The sequence below is a fragment of the Anomalospiza imberbis genome, chromosome 14 (genome assembly GCF_031753505.1).
Source record: "Anomalospiza imberbis isolate Cuckoo-Finch-1a 21T00152 chromosome 14, ASM3175350v1, whole genome shotgun sequence".
Classification (NCBI taxonomy): domain Eukaryota; kingdom Metazoa; phylum Chordata; class Aves; order Passeriformes; family Viduidae; genus Anomalospiza; species Anomalospiza imberbis.
Genome location: NC_089694.1, coordinates 10,143,270 through 10,159,364, shown reverse-complemented (window position 1 = coordinate 10,159,364; position 16,095 = coordinate 10,143,270). Strand labels below are relative to the sequence as shown.

Sequence of the window (16,095 nt, the reverse complement as noted above, 5' to 3'; positions counted from 1 at the left end):
AAATATTGTACAAACCAAGGAGGCACACCTTCATCTGTAGTAGCATTTTGTTTGGTCTTGTCTTTCAAAACCAGAAAGCCAGTCTGTATTTTTAAAGCTCTCAGAACTCAGTGCAAACTCATATTCAAAGTTTTTTAAAATCAGCATCTTGGACTATCCAATACACCCTGAGTTAGCAGAACATTCTTTCTCTGAATTCTTTCTCTGAACCTGTAAACCACAGGAAAAGGCTATGGGGGAGTGGGGGCAGAAGAGGTAACATTGATAGGAGGAAATCCACAGAGGAAATCCAGTGACTTTGAACTTACTTGTATATTAAAGAGTTCCAAATGTGGACTTTTAAGATAAACTGTGCTGTACTTATTTTGAATGTATTTAAGATCCTCAAAAAACTTAAACCTAACCCAGTGAAAAAAAAATTACCAAGACTGGAAAATGCATAGAAATGTGATTCCTCCTTGTCTGCATGCAGTGTGGTTCTTGCATGTGTTAACAAGATTGGCAAACCCCAGGAGCTTCAGAAGTTTGTTTCAGATAAAGTAGAGCTTTTTTTGTCTGTATGCTCTTTAGCAAATTACAAGTAAACAGGCATTTTCTACAGCTTTCAAATATTTGGGCAACGTGCCTTTTGGAGGAATCTCTCATTTTTTTTCTTTGGACCTAATGGACTGTAATTTTGGAAAGATGTATGCTTCTCATCTTTCCAAACCACTTTGTTTGTTCTTAGTTTATGATGAACTTATAAATAAAGTCATATAACTTAACACTGTTATTCTAGAATTCTACACAAAAGCCAAATCCTGATCTTGTAGAAGCAAGTGGCAAAAGCTTACTGGTTCAGGTAGCAGCTTTGGTAATGCTGTAACTTGTCTTTAAAATTATGGAAAGTCATTCACACCATGGACAATAATCTCCCAGCTATTTAATGGACTTCTGTGACTGTTGTATCTTGTGCCAAAGAAAGATTAATTCACTGTCAAAATTAGACATCGAAATATAACTTTGTGGCTCCATTAAAGTCAATAACTCATTGTGTTAATTATGTAATGATTGCTAAAGGTTTTCTGAAGCCTTGTAAGACCCAATAATTCCTTTCATGAAAAAAAAAAATCAATTCTATTGGTCACTTCCAATTCATAGTTATTTAATTCTTCATTTTTATCACTAGATGAGTTAATTGTACGTCTTCAAAAATTTCTGCCCCTTAAGAAATTAGCTCAAATAAATAAGATTTTGGAAAACACTACAACATTAGCATTGTAAATAATTCTTACTGATGAAATTCAGTTACTTTTGTTTGTTCCCTTTCCTCAATTAGTTTAAACTGTTAGAAAATCTCCTGAATACTCTAAACTTGCTTTCAAAATCTGGCAGACAAAACAGATGAGTGTCTGTGTGTCTGCTGGACAGAAATGACATCTAGTGGTGATGCTCAGCATTTGTCTATTCCCAGCAGAGCTCCCAGTAATTGGCCACTGGCTGTTTGTCTTGATACACCATGCAGCATCAATCATTATGTGGTTGACCAGGCTCTGGTTGCTTTAATAAAATGACAGGTTTTTGGATGTTTTATGAGCTACCCTCTAAAATCCTTTAAAACAATTAGAACCCAATTTGTGCAGAGTTGAAAAATCTATTTTAATGTTATTAGGATGAATTGGGGATTTTTTTTTTTCTCTTTATGGTATCCTCTAATAGGCTTGCAAAGATACTCAGTCTCCAGCCCTTGTACTGTCTATCTTTTTATTATCCTGGACAATAGTGAAAAAGCCAAAGTACTTTCACAAAGTGCCATAAAAATGGTACACAGGGGCACTAAAGTTATATTGGGGATGTTTCTGATATTGTTATTCATACTCTGTCAATGGCAGACAGCTTAAAAACAGGCACGGGAGCAGTATATAGAAAGAGGCGTCACAGCAGTGCTAGGAGAGAGTTCAGCCAGTGGTTTACTGCAGACTGGAGACTCCTGACTGAAGGTGGAAACAAAATAAACATGGTGCATGTTGGAAATGGTTGGTGGAGCAGCAATAAAGTGCTCAGAAAGTGCTCGGTGTGAAGGTCTGTCGTCACCAGTTGGCAGAGGGTGAGCTGGAGTCCCATATGTTGGTGCTCTCTGGCTGCTGCACAGGTGACAGATGTCTTTTGCCAAGGGCAGGAAGAGACACATCTTGGGCAGGCAGGGGGCGGGGGGTACAGAGAGGATGGCCAAGGCTGAGCCTATCTCTGGCCCTTTGAATTGACAGTTGGTTTATTTGTCAGAGAGAAGTGCCTCAGGGCCCGTGTTACTTAACACCCTGCAGGGCTGATCTTAAGGTGATTTTTTTCCCAGAGAAGATTTCTGAGCTTAGAGGGGAAAAGATCCTATTTTTCTGATTAATTTCCCCAATGCTCTGTGACAAAGGAGTCATGCAGTTCCATGTAAGACTTTGTTTTGTATGATATCTCAGTCCTGCAGAAGCCTGACAAATTTGCTTATGTGCCTGCTAGGTTTGAGCTGTGGGCTAAGAGCTGGGCAGTGTTGGTGCTCCAGCATGACTCAGACAAGGCAAGGAATGTGCAGTGCTCTGGTCCAGCTAAGCCACTTGCCAGAGCTGGGGGAAGGTGACAGAGTTCCCCATACATTTTCATTCTGTGTTTTCAATACCTTTGTTTCAACGGTGACTGTTCAACAGCCGACTTGTGCTCTGAGAAGGTGTACAGAACCCAAACTATAATTATCAATAGAAAAAGTCTGCTGTGCTTGCACATTCATCTGCCAGATAAGCAAACCAGATTTCATTGACCAGACACAATTAACCAACACAGGGCAAATACAAGTACCTGTATAGAAATTATATTCTTTGTAAACATTAAAAATAAGCAATAGAAGTAGTCACACCAAAAATCTGCAGAGTATTTTCATCCATCTGTAGGCATGGAGATATTATTAACTCTGGAGCCGTGTGTATTTAAAAGAAGATATACAGGAAAAGGGCTAGGTTTGTGCTGTAGATAAGCAGAATGCCAATAAAAGCTAAACACCTTGTACATGCACAAAATTTCCCCTTTCCAGCTCCTCTAGACAGAGGTGCAGATGCTCTGCCCGTGTGTGAGGAAGAGGTTCCCTCTGGTTTTGGTCGCTGAGAAAGGCATTTCAATATACCTTTGAAATATTTAGGGCATATTAGGGCGCTAATATGCCCTAAATATTTCAAAGCAACATAGCAAGTCAGCATGAGGCTGAAATGCTACTGAGAGCCACATCTGCCTTCCAGTTTGGAGGCCCTTACCTCTAGACTTACTATGATTCTCCTCCTGTTTTGTACCACCTTGCTGGCCAGGTCTCCTGGAGCTGAAAGCTTCACTTGGAATTGTCCAAACAGTAAGAGCAAACTACAAGAGTGAGTGGTTGTTTCAGCATTTCCATAACCTCCAGGCGCTCGCTAGCTGGATCCCCATGTGCTTGATCCACCTCTTACCGTGCCGTTGCTGTTTGGTTGCAGTCCGTGATGCTCCTGCTGCACAGCCAGCGGCGCTACATCTTCGAGTACGACCAGTCGGAGTCGCTGCAGTCGGTGACGATGCCCAGCATGGTGCGCCACGCCCTGCAGACCATGCTGTCCGTGGGCTACTACCGCAACATCTACACCCCGCCGGACAGCGGCGCCGCCTTCATCCAGGACCTCGCCAGGGACGGGCGGCTGCTGCAGACCTTGTACCCCGGCACGGGCCGCAGGGTCCTGTACAAGTACACCAAGCAGTCACGGCTCTCCGAGATCCTCTATGACACTACGCAAGTCACGTTCACCTACGAGGAATCTTCTGGGGTTATTAAAACAATACATTTAATGCACGATGGGTTCATCTGTACCATCAGATACAGGCAAACAGGTTTGTCTAACTGTGACTACTTTGCTCAAGTTTTTGGCTCCTTAAAATGTGACACTCATTCCTCATTCACAACACCCTGATCTTGCACTTACCTGGTATGAAATTCCATTATTTTTATGTCTACAAGTTTTTATATTTTATGTTTCACTAGAAAAATATGTGTGTATATCTCTGTGTCTGTGTCCATAGGTGAATATAGCTGTCCCACTTGAAATACAGTTTTCTTTTTATTGCTTGGTATGGAATAGCTCTTAGAATGTTTTGTTGGTTTTATTCCTCTGTGTGAATATTTGCTAAATACTAAATCAAGTTGGTTTATTGTTTGTATTTTTAAGTTTCCCTGTTTACACCGTAACATAACATAAATTCAAAAGGACAGCTTACATGAGGAAGGAAATCACCATGTGAAATAAATTTAATTTAGAATTATCTTGTAAGTAAGAAAAAATCATAATTAGGAATAAAACATTCATTTAAACAAATATTAATAAAATATAAATAATTTTTAGAGCAAACATTAATAAAGGTTTGTGGGAGAATCATCTAAAATATTCTTAGTTAATGGTATTTTCTGAGACTGCTAAGGAGTAGTAAGGCTAAAGGGCATACCTGAGGTCATATCCTGTCTGTCCTAGGTCTGTAGAATAAGTAAACCAGGGGCACAATTCACTATTTTTCTTGTTTTTCCTCTTTCCCATATTTGTTTTGGACAGGTCCACTTATTGGCCGCCAAATCTTCAGGTTTAGTGAAGAAGGGCTTGTAAATGCCAGATTTGACTACAGCTACAACAACTTCCGTGTCACGAGCATGCAGGCCATGATCAACGAGACGCCCCTTCCCATAGATCTGTACCGTTATGTCGATGTTTCTGGCAGGACTGAACAATTTGGAAAATTCAGTGTCATTAATTACGATTTAAACCAGGTTATAACCACCACTGTGATGAAGCATACCAAAATCTTCAGTGCCAATGGTCAGGTGATTGAAGTACAGTATGAAATTCTCAAGTCTATTGCTTACTGGATGACCATCCAGTATGATAACATGGGTCGCATGGTGATCTGTGACATACGCGTGGGTGTAGATGCCAATATAACAAGGTATTTTTATGAATATGACGCTGATGGTCAGCTCCAGACTGTGTCTGTGAATGATAAAACCCAGTGGCGCTATAGCTACGACCTTAACGGCAACATCAACTTGCTGAGCCATGGGAACAGCGCGCGCCTAACTCCTCTGAGATACGACCTGAGAGATCGCATTACCAGGCTTGGGGAAATTCAATATAAAATGGACGAAGATGGTTTTCTCAGGCAAAGAGGCAATGAGATCTTTGAGTACAACTCTAATGGTTTGCTGAACAAAGCGTACAACAAAGTGTCTGGCTGGACTGTGCAATACTGTTATGATGGTCTTGGAAGACGAGTTGCAAGCAAATCAAGCCTAGGACAACACTTACAGTTCTTTTATGCTGATCTCTCCAACCCAATAAGAGTTACTCACTTGTACAATCACACTAGCTCAGAAATAACATCCCTATATTATGATCTGCAAGGTCATCTCATTGCAATGGAATTAAGCAGTGGAGAAGAATATTATGTTGCTTGTGATAACACTGGGACACCTCTAGCTGTGTTTAGCAGTCGAGGCCAAGTCATAAAAGAAATTTTGTACACCCCTTATGGAGAGATCTACCAGGACACTAATCCAGATTTCGAGGTTATCATTGGTTTTCATGGAGGACTCTATGATTCTCTTACTAAATTAGTTCATCTGGGTCAGCGGGACTATGACGTCATTGCTGGTCGGTGGACGACACCAAATCACCGTATATGGAAGCACCTGAATGCTGTCCCACAACCATTTAATCTCTACTCATTTGAAAATAATTACCCAGTTGGCAAAATCCAAGATGTTGCTAAGTATACAACAGGTAAATGTAACCTGTCTCTCATGAAAATGTCTCTAATGAAAATAAAACTTCCTCTTGAATTGTGGTATGGATTCAACATTCTGGAAATCTTTTGCATACAAAAAGTCTCTAATCTTAAATCTATTGAAGTAATTTCTTTAATAGATTGCATCTTACTGAGCTTGATCTGTTTTCTCTAAGGTTTATGGTAACCAAGAAAATAATTAATAGCTGTTTCTGTTGCTTTTCTCAGTGCTAAAATTAGGGGAAGAATGGAAGCAGCTTAATTTGAATTTTTTCTATTTTAAATAGATAGAGGGAACACTATTGATTTGAGTATAGCTATGCTTTGTAACCGAATAATTTCTTTGCTACAATAAATGCTGTAGCTACTGCAGGAAACATAAATTGATGTGAAATCATTATTTCTGCATAGCTGGAATTTCTGCAGACTGCCCTCACTTTTTCTAGGATTTATGAGCCTTTTTGCCAGCATCCTTTTCTTGTTTTGTAGACATTGGAAGTTGGCTAGAGCTGTTTGGTTTCCAGTTGCACAACGTGCTGCCTGGATTCCCAAAACCAGAGATAGAAGCTTTGGGGACAACATACGAACTTCTACAGCTTCAAACAAAAACCCAGGAGTGGGATCCTGGAAAGGTTAGCAAACATTCTTTTCAGCTGCTTTTAATACTAAATTAAGAAGTTTTAATAGAAAATATTGGATACCAAGGAAAAAATGTGACTTTATCTGTCAACGTAATAGGCAAAGCAAATTGTTTAAGAATGCTAGAAACTTTAATGTTCTCAGTTATGTACTGGCATCAGAGTGGAGGAGAGTTCAAGGAGAAGCTTTTAGCAACACAGTGAAGAAAATTTGCAGCTATTTATAGAGAAAATATCCAAACTTGAGGCACAGGATACACAAAAGGGTGAAAGTGTTTATTGTGGATATTGAAAAAACCCGCAGAAAATCTTGTGGAATTAAAAAAAACAGAACAGCAGATTTTCATCTTTGTTAGCAAAGATGCCACAAGCACTGGAAAATCACTGAGGGTATAAACAGCTTTACAAGTCAGTAGCTCTGCATAATTATAGCAGGAAGCAGAAATGCTGCTATGGATTTGTAAGGGGTCTGTAAATCTTAGCCTTACTCCAGGGCTTGTTTTCAGTAACAAAGAGCCAGACAGCAGCTATCGGAGTCCAGAATCAATGTGGCTGCAACAGGACAAACTACCAATATTCTGAGCAGGCATTCACGTTTTGCATATGAGCATCTGTTAAGAAAGAAACATGATTTTGTAAAGATGCCTTTCCTCTATTGTAGTCAGGAAAGAGAAGCATAGAGCATTTTAGAGTTCACATTCATGTTCCCAGCATTTAAGACAGTTACCATTCACCAGATGAAAAAGGCTACAGGGTCAAAGCTTATGCCAGATGTGAAGCATGTCCATGGAAACTTATCACTGAGATGTTAGTCTTTTCCAAGGCACAGAAAAGATGTAGTGATAGGTATAGTGTTCAAAGACAAAAGAGGGGTTTGGAGTGAGGTTTCTTCTAGCCTCTCTGGGGAGCAAGATCTACAGACGTGATGTACTTGCCTATTGTTCTAGTGTCTCAAGACCTTCACAACCTGGTTTCCTTAAGAATGGGCTGTAAAAGTCATTACCACAGTTCTACACAAGATGTAATTAAACACACAGAGATTAAGTAGAGCCACATGAAAGGGCATAGCTTTGAATTCAGGTTTCCCTGAACTGCTAAGGGCTGAAAAAACAGTTCAAGGGGGAAGAAAAATAAAAAGAACAAATATAAAAATAATTAATTTATAATTTGTGATAAATACGTTTGCATTTGTTTCCTAGAAATAAAGGAGTCCAAGAGACAGAAAGCACTACCGTAAGTGATTAAAAAGCCTGTGCATATGTCCAGGTTCTGTAGGTGTGCATGATACTTTCCAAACAAATTGAAAGAGCCATTCTAAGCAATTAAGAGATGAGTAGTGTGAGATACTATAATGAACTTCAAGGTACCTTTCCTGCAAACTTGACTGATATTTTCTTTTCCAGACTATCCTTGGTATTCAATGTGAGCTACAAAAGCAACTCCGAAATTTTATATCCTTGGACCAACTTCCTATGACACCCAGGTATAGTGATGGCAAGTGTTCTGAAGGAGTGAAGCAACTGAGATTTGCAGCTGTTCCTTCAGTATTTGGAAAAGGCATCAAATTCGCTATAAAGGACGGTATAGTGACAGCTGACATTATCGGGGTGGCTAACGAGGACAGCCGGCGCATTGCTGCCATCCTCAACAACGCTCATTATCTGGAGAATCTGCATTTCACCATTGAGGGCCGGGACACCCATTACTTCATCAAGCTGGGCTCTTTGGAAGAAGATTTGGCCCTGATTGGCAGCACCGGAGGGCGCCGCATCCTGGAGAACGGCGTCAACGTGACGGTGTCACAGATGACGTCGGTGATCAACGGCAGGACTAGACGCTTTGCCGACATCCAGCTCCAGCACGGCGCGCTCTGCTTCAATGTGCGCTACGGAACCACGGTGGAAGAGGAAAAGAACCATGTCCTGGAGATAGCCAGGCAGCGAGCCGTGGCTCAGGCCTGGACTAAGGAGCAGAGGCGGCTGCAGGAGGGGGAAGAAGGAATTCGTGCGTGGACAGATGGAGAGAAACAGCAGCTTTTAAGCACTGGGCGGGTACAAGGCTATGATGGATATTTTGTTTTATCTGTGGAGCAGTATCTTGAACTTTCTGACAGTGCCAATAATATTCACTTCATGAGACAGAGTGAAATAGGCAGAAGGTAACAAAGAAAATCTCTGCCTTTGCGTCACCAAAGACTGCCTGTTTTTAAACGTAAAATGGTTTATTGTATTGGTTTTTCTAGATCAGAACTCTGTACATATAAATATAGAGGAAAAAACATATCCAACTGCCTTTAAATGTGACAGAAGATGGTATTTTAATATCGTTTGTTTGACTCTTTGAGAGATGACAGTGACAATTTTTAGTTCTTGTGTGGCAGTATTCAAAAATTTCAGAAGCAGAGTCCTGCGAGCCGAGCGGCGCGACCTGCGCGCGAGGTGCCCAGGGTGACACCGCACAGCCCTGCGGGGTAGGGGCGAGCGCCACATGCTCTGCCTTCTCCTAAAGAAACACAAGCTTTTTGTTGTTGTTGATTTATAATTCACCAGTTATTTAAATGGTTACAGAGCCTGATTCTGCAACCCTTATTTACTGGGTGTCCTTTATCCCAGTGAGATCTCCCATAAGTTCAAGGGATTGCATACAGAAACTAGACTGTGTATGGAAACTTCACAGCTGCTCACCAACCCCACACATGTTCCTCACAGTTAAAAGCTAAGGGATTTTCTAACCTGGGAAATCTGGCTTGGGTTGGATTGAGTACATACAAGGATGTTCCTATGGCCTTTGCTCAGCTGCGGCCACCCCTCAGCCGCTCCATGCTGAACATCACATTGTGTCCACTCGTGCGTGTCAGGCCTCTCTCCCGGGGTTTTCCTCAGCACTGGGATATACTAGGGTCTGGCAGCACATACAGATCTGCCAGTCTGTTTGGTGGCACTGTGCTGGCCAGGCTTCAGACAGAGATGGGGTGGCTAAAGCAGGCTTAGTGGGCACTGTAGTCTTCAGGAGGCTCTCCAGTGGCATGTGTGCTCCAGGCTGGGCTTTAACTCACTGCTTTGGGGACACCGCAGCTGGGAGCCCTCACAGAGCAGTGTCAAGCCATGCATCATCAGTCCTGTCTGTCGTCACTGGGCCAGGACTTGTCTTCACACAGATGATTTGGAAGGTGCAGTGTTGTTGGGTTTAGACATCACATTCTTTTCATCTCAGATTAATGATCCTGTTGTAGTACTCGTTTTTTCGAGTCTGAAGAAGATTGGTGAGTTGGGAGTTGATGAACCTAAGTGTGGATAGTAAATATGTTGATAAACATAGAACATTTCGGGGATGACTCTTTACTTTTCAGCTCAATATCTAGAGCACATAGAAAAGCATTATATTGCATGAACAGAAATTTTTATTTCCCAAGGTAACATGCATTACTGGCACAGTTACTTCATAGCAGAGTAAGTGATCCTTCCTCCAGCTTGTCATTTATAAAAGACCTGATTTTCAGGAGGTGGGCCAGGCACACAGGGAGGGGGGGTGGGCAAGCAGCTTTCCAGAGGGATCTAGAAGTCTTGTTATAGAGCCTGTGTATCTGTAACAGTGAAGTTATTGCACATTTCTTTCAGAACAAATGTAGTAAATATATCGAAAGTTTCTGCTCATATTTACAGAAGCCAACAAAGGACATTCTTTATCTTTCTTTTTTTTTCCCCAGTTTTCTTTTTTCATTTGTTTTTGGGCAAGTGGAGTAGACTGTACCCAAGTTAGAGATGAGCCTGAAATGGCACCTGAGATCAGAGCCCCTCCCTGGGGTTTGAGCTCACGTCTCAGCCTCAGCCCATTACCGTCTCTTCCCAGATTCCTTTCGCTCCCCTGGGAGCCAGCGCAGCTTTGGGGGTGCAGGATCAGGCTGAGTGAGAGCCTGGCGCCTGAAATCATCCTCTGTCCCCAGCCAGGGGGACCTGTGGACCAAAATCTGCACACACACATTGTGATCAGGCTCATCATTAACTAATGTACAGAACAGGGAGCTGGCAACATCCAGATTTGACAGCTCAGATTTCTCTAATTTTCCATAAAATCACGGAGAATTTGAATACCTCCACACCAGCCTAAAAATGGACCTTCAAATCCTTGAGCCTCTAATACACTTTTAATCAATGGAAGAATAATTTATGAATTGTATATAGAGAGTGCATTCATAAATGTGATGATGTATTTTATCACTGATCCAAGATGTCAATATTAGAGTCTATTTTACTTATATTTTAAGCAATTATACTTTTTTGCAATTCACTAATGAGGATCATTTTCAAACTGCTTTAAATATCCATTATAAACAAATATTTGGAGCTATTAGAGTTCCCTTGAACAGTGCATTTCTAGTATGTAATACATATTTAGTTAGCTTGTGCCTTTAGTTTCTTAAAGTTATATTTGTATTATATGCAGGAAATGCACTTTGTATAACCTACAGCTGTGGTTTTTAATACTGCCTTGATTACTGTTGTTCTCATGTTATGCCAAAAGGTCAAAGAGTTAAATGTGTTAAAAGTTTGTCTTTGAAAGTAAATTTGGCATTTTCCCATTTCCTGGGTGCAGTTTAAGGTACATTTTGAACAATATTTCTTATGAGAATACGGTTTCATTAAGACTCACATGACACTACATGGCCCAGTTACAAAAGCAAAAAAATGCCTTCGTCATAACAGTTTCTTAAATTTAGGAAACTAAATGTAAATGTTGTGTTGAGATGACAGTGCTCAAGAAACAAGTTATTGCTGAAAGAGCAAGCATAGGAGATTGAAGTCATATCACAGCTCCACATGGGCCAGCCAGCAGTGGTTTGTGAGAACTACATGAACAAATAGCTTTGGACCATCTTGTTCATCAACAGCCTCAGATGGAGGCAGGGAATATTTCAGTCTCCATTTTTTTTCCTGAGTAGTTAGAGCAATTTCTCAGTGGGTTTGGGTTCTTTTTACATAGTTCTCCTCTTTTTTTTTTTTTTTTTTAATTTTATATTTTGCACTATAACCTAGAGACCCAATTAAGAAAAAAGAAAAACAATAGCATGGAAATTTTTACTGTTACTTAGATCAGATAATTTGATGCTAGCATTCTGCACTGCAAGCAAGGCTCTGAGAGAGGGAAAAATAAAATAAAATAATTAAAGTATAAAATAAAATAAAAATAAATAAAATCAACTATTGCACACTATCCTGTAGCAAAGTACCTACCATGAGAAATACATGCTATATTTTTTATGGCCGCCAAACAAATAGTGTGTACAAGTAACATTTCCTTTGCTTTCATATTTATTTAGTAAATCTAGAACATTTCAAAGTTATAAATATATATATATAGATATCTATGTAGAACATAGCCAAATAAATATATATGAACTGGTCAATGTGCAAGTGGGTATACACACCTTGGCTCTTTGGTTTGAGCTCTCTGGCATCCCTCAGCAGGGCACTGGGCAGAGATGGCCTCATGCCCTGGCTGTGCTCTGGGGTCCCACCCCGCACCCCCTGCCCACGGAGCCCCCAGCAGTGCCCAGCCTGGGCCAGGGGCAGCAGCTCCTCCAAGGTGAGTGATGGGTGCTGTTGGAAGCCAAGGTGCTGTTCCAAAAGGGAAAGCGGTTTAGGCCGAGGAGCTTGTGGTTCAGCCAAGCCAAAGGAGACGGGCAGTGCCCGGGGGTGTCCGTGTGTCCGGGGCGTTGGCCGGGCCGGGCGCGGCTGACCCGACGCGGTGACACCCAGGTGACACCCGGCTCAGGCTGCACCAACAGCCCCAGGGGTTTTCCCATCAAACGCTAGCTGTTATTTAAACCTCTCCTTGATACAAAACATTACCAGGTTGAAAGCAGCCTGACTGCCAGAGGAATCACTTCCAGGCAGAAACTGGGAATGGTGGAGTTGGACTCGCTGTGGATTTGTCTGGGCATTTGTCACCTGCCATTATTTGTCTAAGGAAATGTGTTTGACAATTTCCAGTTTTTCCTTAGATCTCGTGGTGGACTTTAGCCTTTTAATAAATGTTAGTATATCAGATTGTGTCCTTGACAGTATTTTACTTGTATGAACCATGATAAAACATTAAAACCTTCATACTCTTCTGGCAGAAGTGTCAATAAACAAGAAAGAGAAGCATAGCATACAATATATGTCAAAGTAATGTTCCTTTTTAGCTTTCTCATCAACAGTAAAAAATGTTTACAATGTATGCCAAGATCTTCACTTTCTGTCTAACACCAGTTAGAGGTTCTGATCTTACAGAAATTGTGTTATAATGGCCTCAGCCTCGTTGCTAGGAAACAATAGATCCCAATTTTTTTATTCCTGCTCTAACTCCTGTGCTGAATAGTGACTGGATACTGTACAGGTTTATGTTATATGGCTGCAGTTAAATGGTCTGATGCATTTTGCTCTGGGTTTCAGACCAGAAGCATGCATTTTCTACAAGAACATCCCAGCAACACACTGTAAATATTGAAAGTTAATATATTATGTGTCGATATTTGAAAAAGAAAGTACTTTGACTATTTCATTTTTAAAAAATAAAGGTGCAAACTTATGGCATGTGATGTTGTCTTTGTTTACATCAGTTTACATCAGTATTTGAGATATTCTAGTCATGTCAGTAAAAGGTGCTTCCATAGAGCTAAACAAGGACTTCAGCCAATATTGATTGACTCAAAAGTTGGGGGCAGGATGTTGCTTAGCAAGATTTAATTTTAATTCTGATTCACCAAAGTTCATGCTTATAACTCTGCAGGTTTCACTGCAGGAGAAATCCCAGTCAGTTTCTGTGTAAAGAATATTATATTTCTTCAAAGCAAATGTGAGAGTGAAAAAATACTCTGTTAAATGCCTTTGCACTCCTGATAACAGTGTGGGTGAAGTCAATGTTGCTGGCAGTGTGAGTAGCAAAGGTTAAGTGTCCTTTAGCAAAATGCATGTTCTTCAGAGCTGCCTCAAATAGATGATGATGAATGATTCTGTTATAAAAAGTATGTGCCCAGGAAAATAAAACATTAAAAGCCCAGTACATGGAGCAGAGAGAAGGAGCACATGAATGGAGGGGCACAAGGAATTCATGAGGCTAAAGGAAAGGTTACATGGTGAAAAACCATGGAACAGCTGGGCAGGGTAAGAACCAAGCAGGAGGGCTGAGGCTGGGTGGATGAGAAGGAAGCAATTCCAAAGGGGTGGGTGCTCCAATAGAAAAGGGAAGAAAACCAGCCTGGGATATTGTACTGATTGAGTGCTGCAGGAGGGCTGTCACAGCCGTAGGCAGAGACAGGAGAGGGCTTAGTGGAGGCAAAGCCAGAGCTGAGGGAGCCTCAGTTGCTGCAGAGGAGCAGCATTGCCTCTGCTGCGGAGAGGGCCAGAGCAGGGGCAACACGGTGAGCTACAAAGGCACTTGCAGATCTGGGCTGTGGCAGCGAGGGGACAGGGGTGGGTGGGCTGGCAGGGAACAGGGCAGCAGCGAGGAGCTGTGCCCAGTGGGGCTGCAGCCTGAAGGAAATGGTGGGAGGGAAGCAGCAGGTGATACTGACATCATGTGGGAAGTCATACTGGCAAAATGCAGCTGCTGCTCTCTAAAAGGATCTGTAGCTCTTCACACCTAAGTCATCGTAGGAAATCAGTATAATTTCCAAATTACTATTCCCATAACCAAGCATCTACCTCTTTTCTCACAGGCACCATCAGCTTCTCTCTGTTTCCACCTTGCTTAAGCCTACAGCAATTCCAGACCCTTGGGTACCCAAAAGAAACAATACAAGCCTCTGTCTTAATAATTTACACCAGAAACTGAAACGACATTCTCAGCTTTAAACAGAAATGGCATCTTCTGGCCTATTTTATGTATTTTTCAGAAGAACAATGCATTTCTGGAGTCAACCACAGTCAAACCAGTTATCCTCGGCTCACTGCACTGCAAAGCGGGTGAGCAGCTGCTGCTTGTGAGCTGCAGGTTTTCCACATGCAGCCTCAGCCTCAAGTCAATATAAGACAGTTCGATAGGAAACAGCCCCTGGGCAAAGTTCTTCCCACTGCATGCATCCCTACCACTGTGCAATCAGCTGCCAGGGATGATTTCCAGGCACACACCTGTTCCTGCTCCCAGGAAAGGCCAGGCGAACCAGGGATTTAGACCTAGCTTGGAAAGCAGAAGAGCTCCCTGGGAAGGCTGGGGCTGCACACACACACTGCCAGCACCCGGCAGCTCAGCGGGCTTTGGGAAAGCGTGGTTTGCAAAGCTGGAGAGGAACTGCCAGGGACCAGATGCTGCAGGCTCACAGCAGGCTAGGAAACCTTTAAGGCAGAGAGGAGAAGGAAAAGCTTCCAAGGGCACAAGTGACAACAAACCAGCCAGTGCATTTGCTGAGTTATGTAACAAGAAAAACCAGCCTTTAAATATTTTACTAAAGAGAACAACATGCTGGATCTGCCACTGTATGGCACTGCATTAAGGTAAGACTAATTTCAACCAACAAGCACACATACAAAAAAGGCACAGAGCAACACATGTACATGCAGTGTAAAATATGATGGGATAGTTCACCATAGATGAAATTTGGCCTTCAATTAGACAGAAACTGAGTAATGAATTGAAAATGCCTCAACCACAACTTTGCAACATTGTTGCCCACTAGTCCCTGTTAAGACTGGGCTGTTCATTTATTGCACTTATTCCTATTGCCGGTTTACAAGAAACTTGAGCCGCACAGAACATCTGTTACTGCTTGCACTGTCTCACGCACTCAGAGGGGGTAAGAAGGTAAACCTTCCAGCTTTATCAAATGTTACTTGGAGCATCCACCTTGCTGAATCATGGACTTGCAGCCCACGTAGTTCTGTCACTGTTCACATCCAACTTGCCTTTAGTGAGGTGACAACAAGGCAGATCTGGGGCCTCTTTCTGGGCCACCAAGCTGCAGATGGCAGTGTCTGGTGAAATTCAGTCAGTTTTGTTCTCCTTGAGTCTGTAGCCTGGCATTTCTGGAAAAAGCCTCTTTCTCTCTTAGGAAATATTTTCAGCCTTCCAAGATCTGCAGAGACAAGTATAGGCATAAAACACAACCAGAGCAAGCCAAAGGTGCCTATACAATGTTTAAGGAGTGTTTTTCTGTAATTACATATATTTTTGTAGTCCAGTTGTAATCGCTGTTAGTCTTCTGCTTTGGAAGGGAGCACGGAAGGGAGCACGTGAGACTCACATTCTTTTGGTAGTCGGGACCATTTATGCTTGTTGAAGCATGACCATTAGTGGCACAAACCAGCCATCTGGACCAGATGCATCCCCCTTGCATACAAACAAGGCTGGGCCCTAGCTGGGGTCCTCCCAAAGCCCACAGGAATTCACACAAGCCTACCTGGCAAAAACCCACATAGAGGTAGTCTGGACTGTGGACAGCAGTGCAACACAGCCCTATCTCCTCAAATACTGCCCTATGTCCTCAAACAAGAGGGCCATAGGACACCCAAAAAAAAAAGTGTTCAAAAGTGTTTCCTACTGTCTGCCAGTCCATTAGCACTGTGCCATCATACTTGTTCCAGCCCAAGTGCAAAAGGCACGTCCTCCGAGTTCTCCAGTAGCCTCATGCTAACCCTGCACAGCTGATGAGTCCTCTAGATTCAAAACT

The 16,095-nt window shown here is 42.0% G+C and overlaps 1 protein-coding gene and 1 long non-coding RNA gene across 22 annotated transcripts in view; one reads left to right on the top strand and one right to left on the bottom strand.

Annotated features, from left to right (window-relative positions):
- Window positions 1–13,019, top strand: part of TENM1 (teneurin transmembrane protein 1) — an 838,901-nt gene extending 825,882 nt beyond the window's left edge. For all 21 annotated transcript variants that reach the window (XM_068204864.1, XM_068204871.1, XM_068204873.1 and 18 more), the window contains 4 exons: window positions 3,486–3,873; window positions 4,587–5,807; window positions 6,301–6,443; window positions 7,853–13,019. In XM_068204864.1, the coding sequence (XP_068060965.1) occupies window positions 3,486–3,873; window positions 4,587–5,807; window positions 6,301–6,443; window positions 7,853–8,611 (2,511 nt within the window). In that variant the 3' untranslated portion in view covers window positions 8,612–13,019. The remainder of the gene's footprint in view (window positions 1–3,485; window positions 3,874–4,586; window positions 5,808–6,300; window positions 6,444–7,852) is intronic.
- LOC137482517 (uncharacterized) lies at window positions 11,717–15,894 on the bottom strand. The gene is made up of 2 exons (XR_011004110.1): window positions 15,826–15,894; window positions 11,717–15,501 (listed from the first exon to the last, which is right to left on the bottom strand). It is a non-coding gene; the product is annotated as an uncharacterized lncRNA (long non-coding RNA).
- Between the last annotated feature and the right edge of the window lie 201 nt (window positions 15,895–16,095).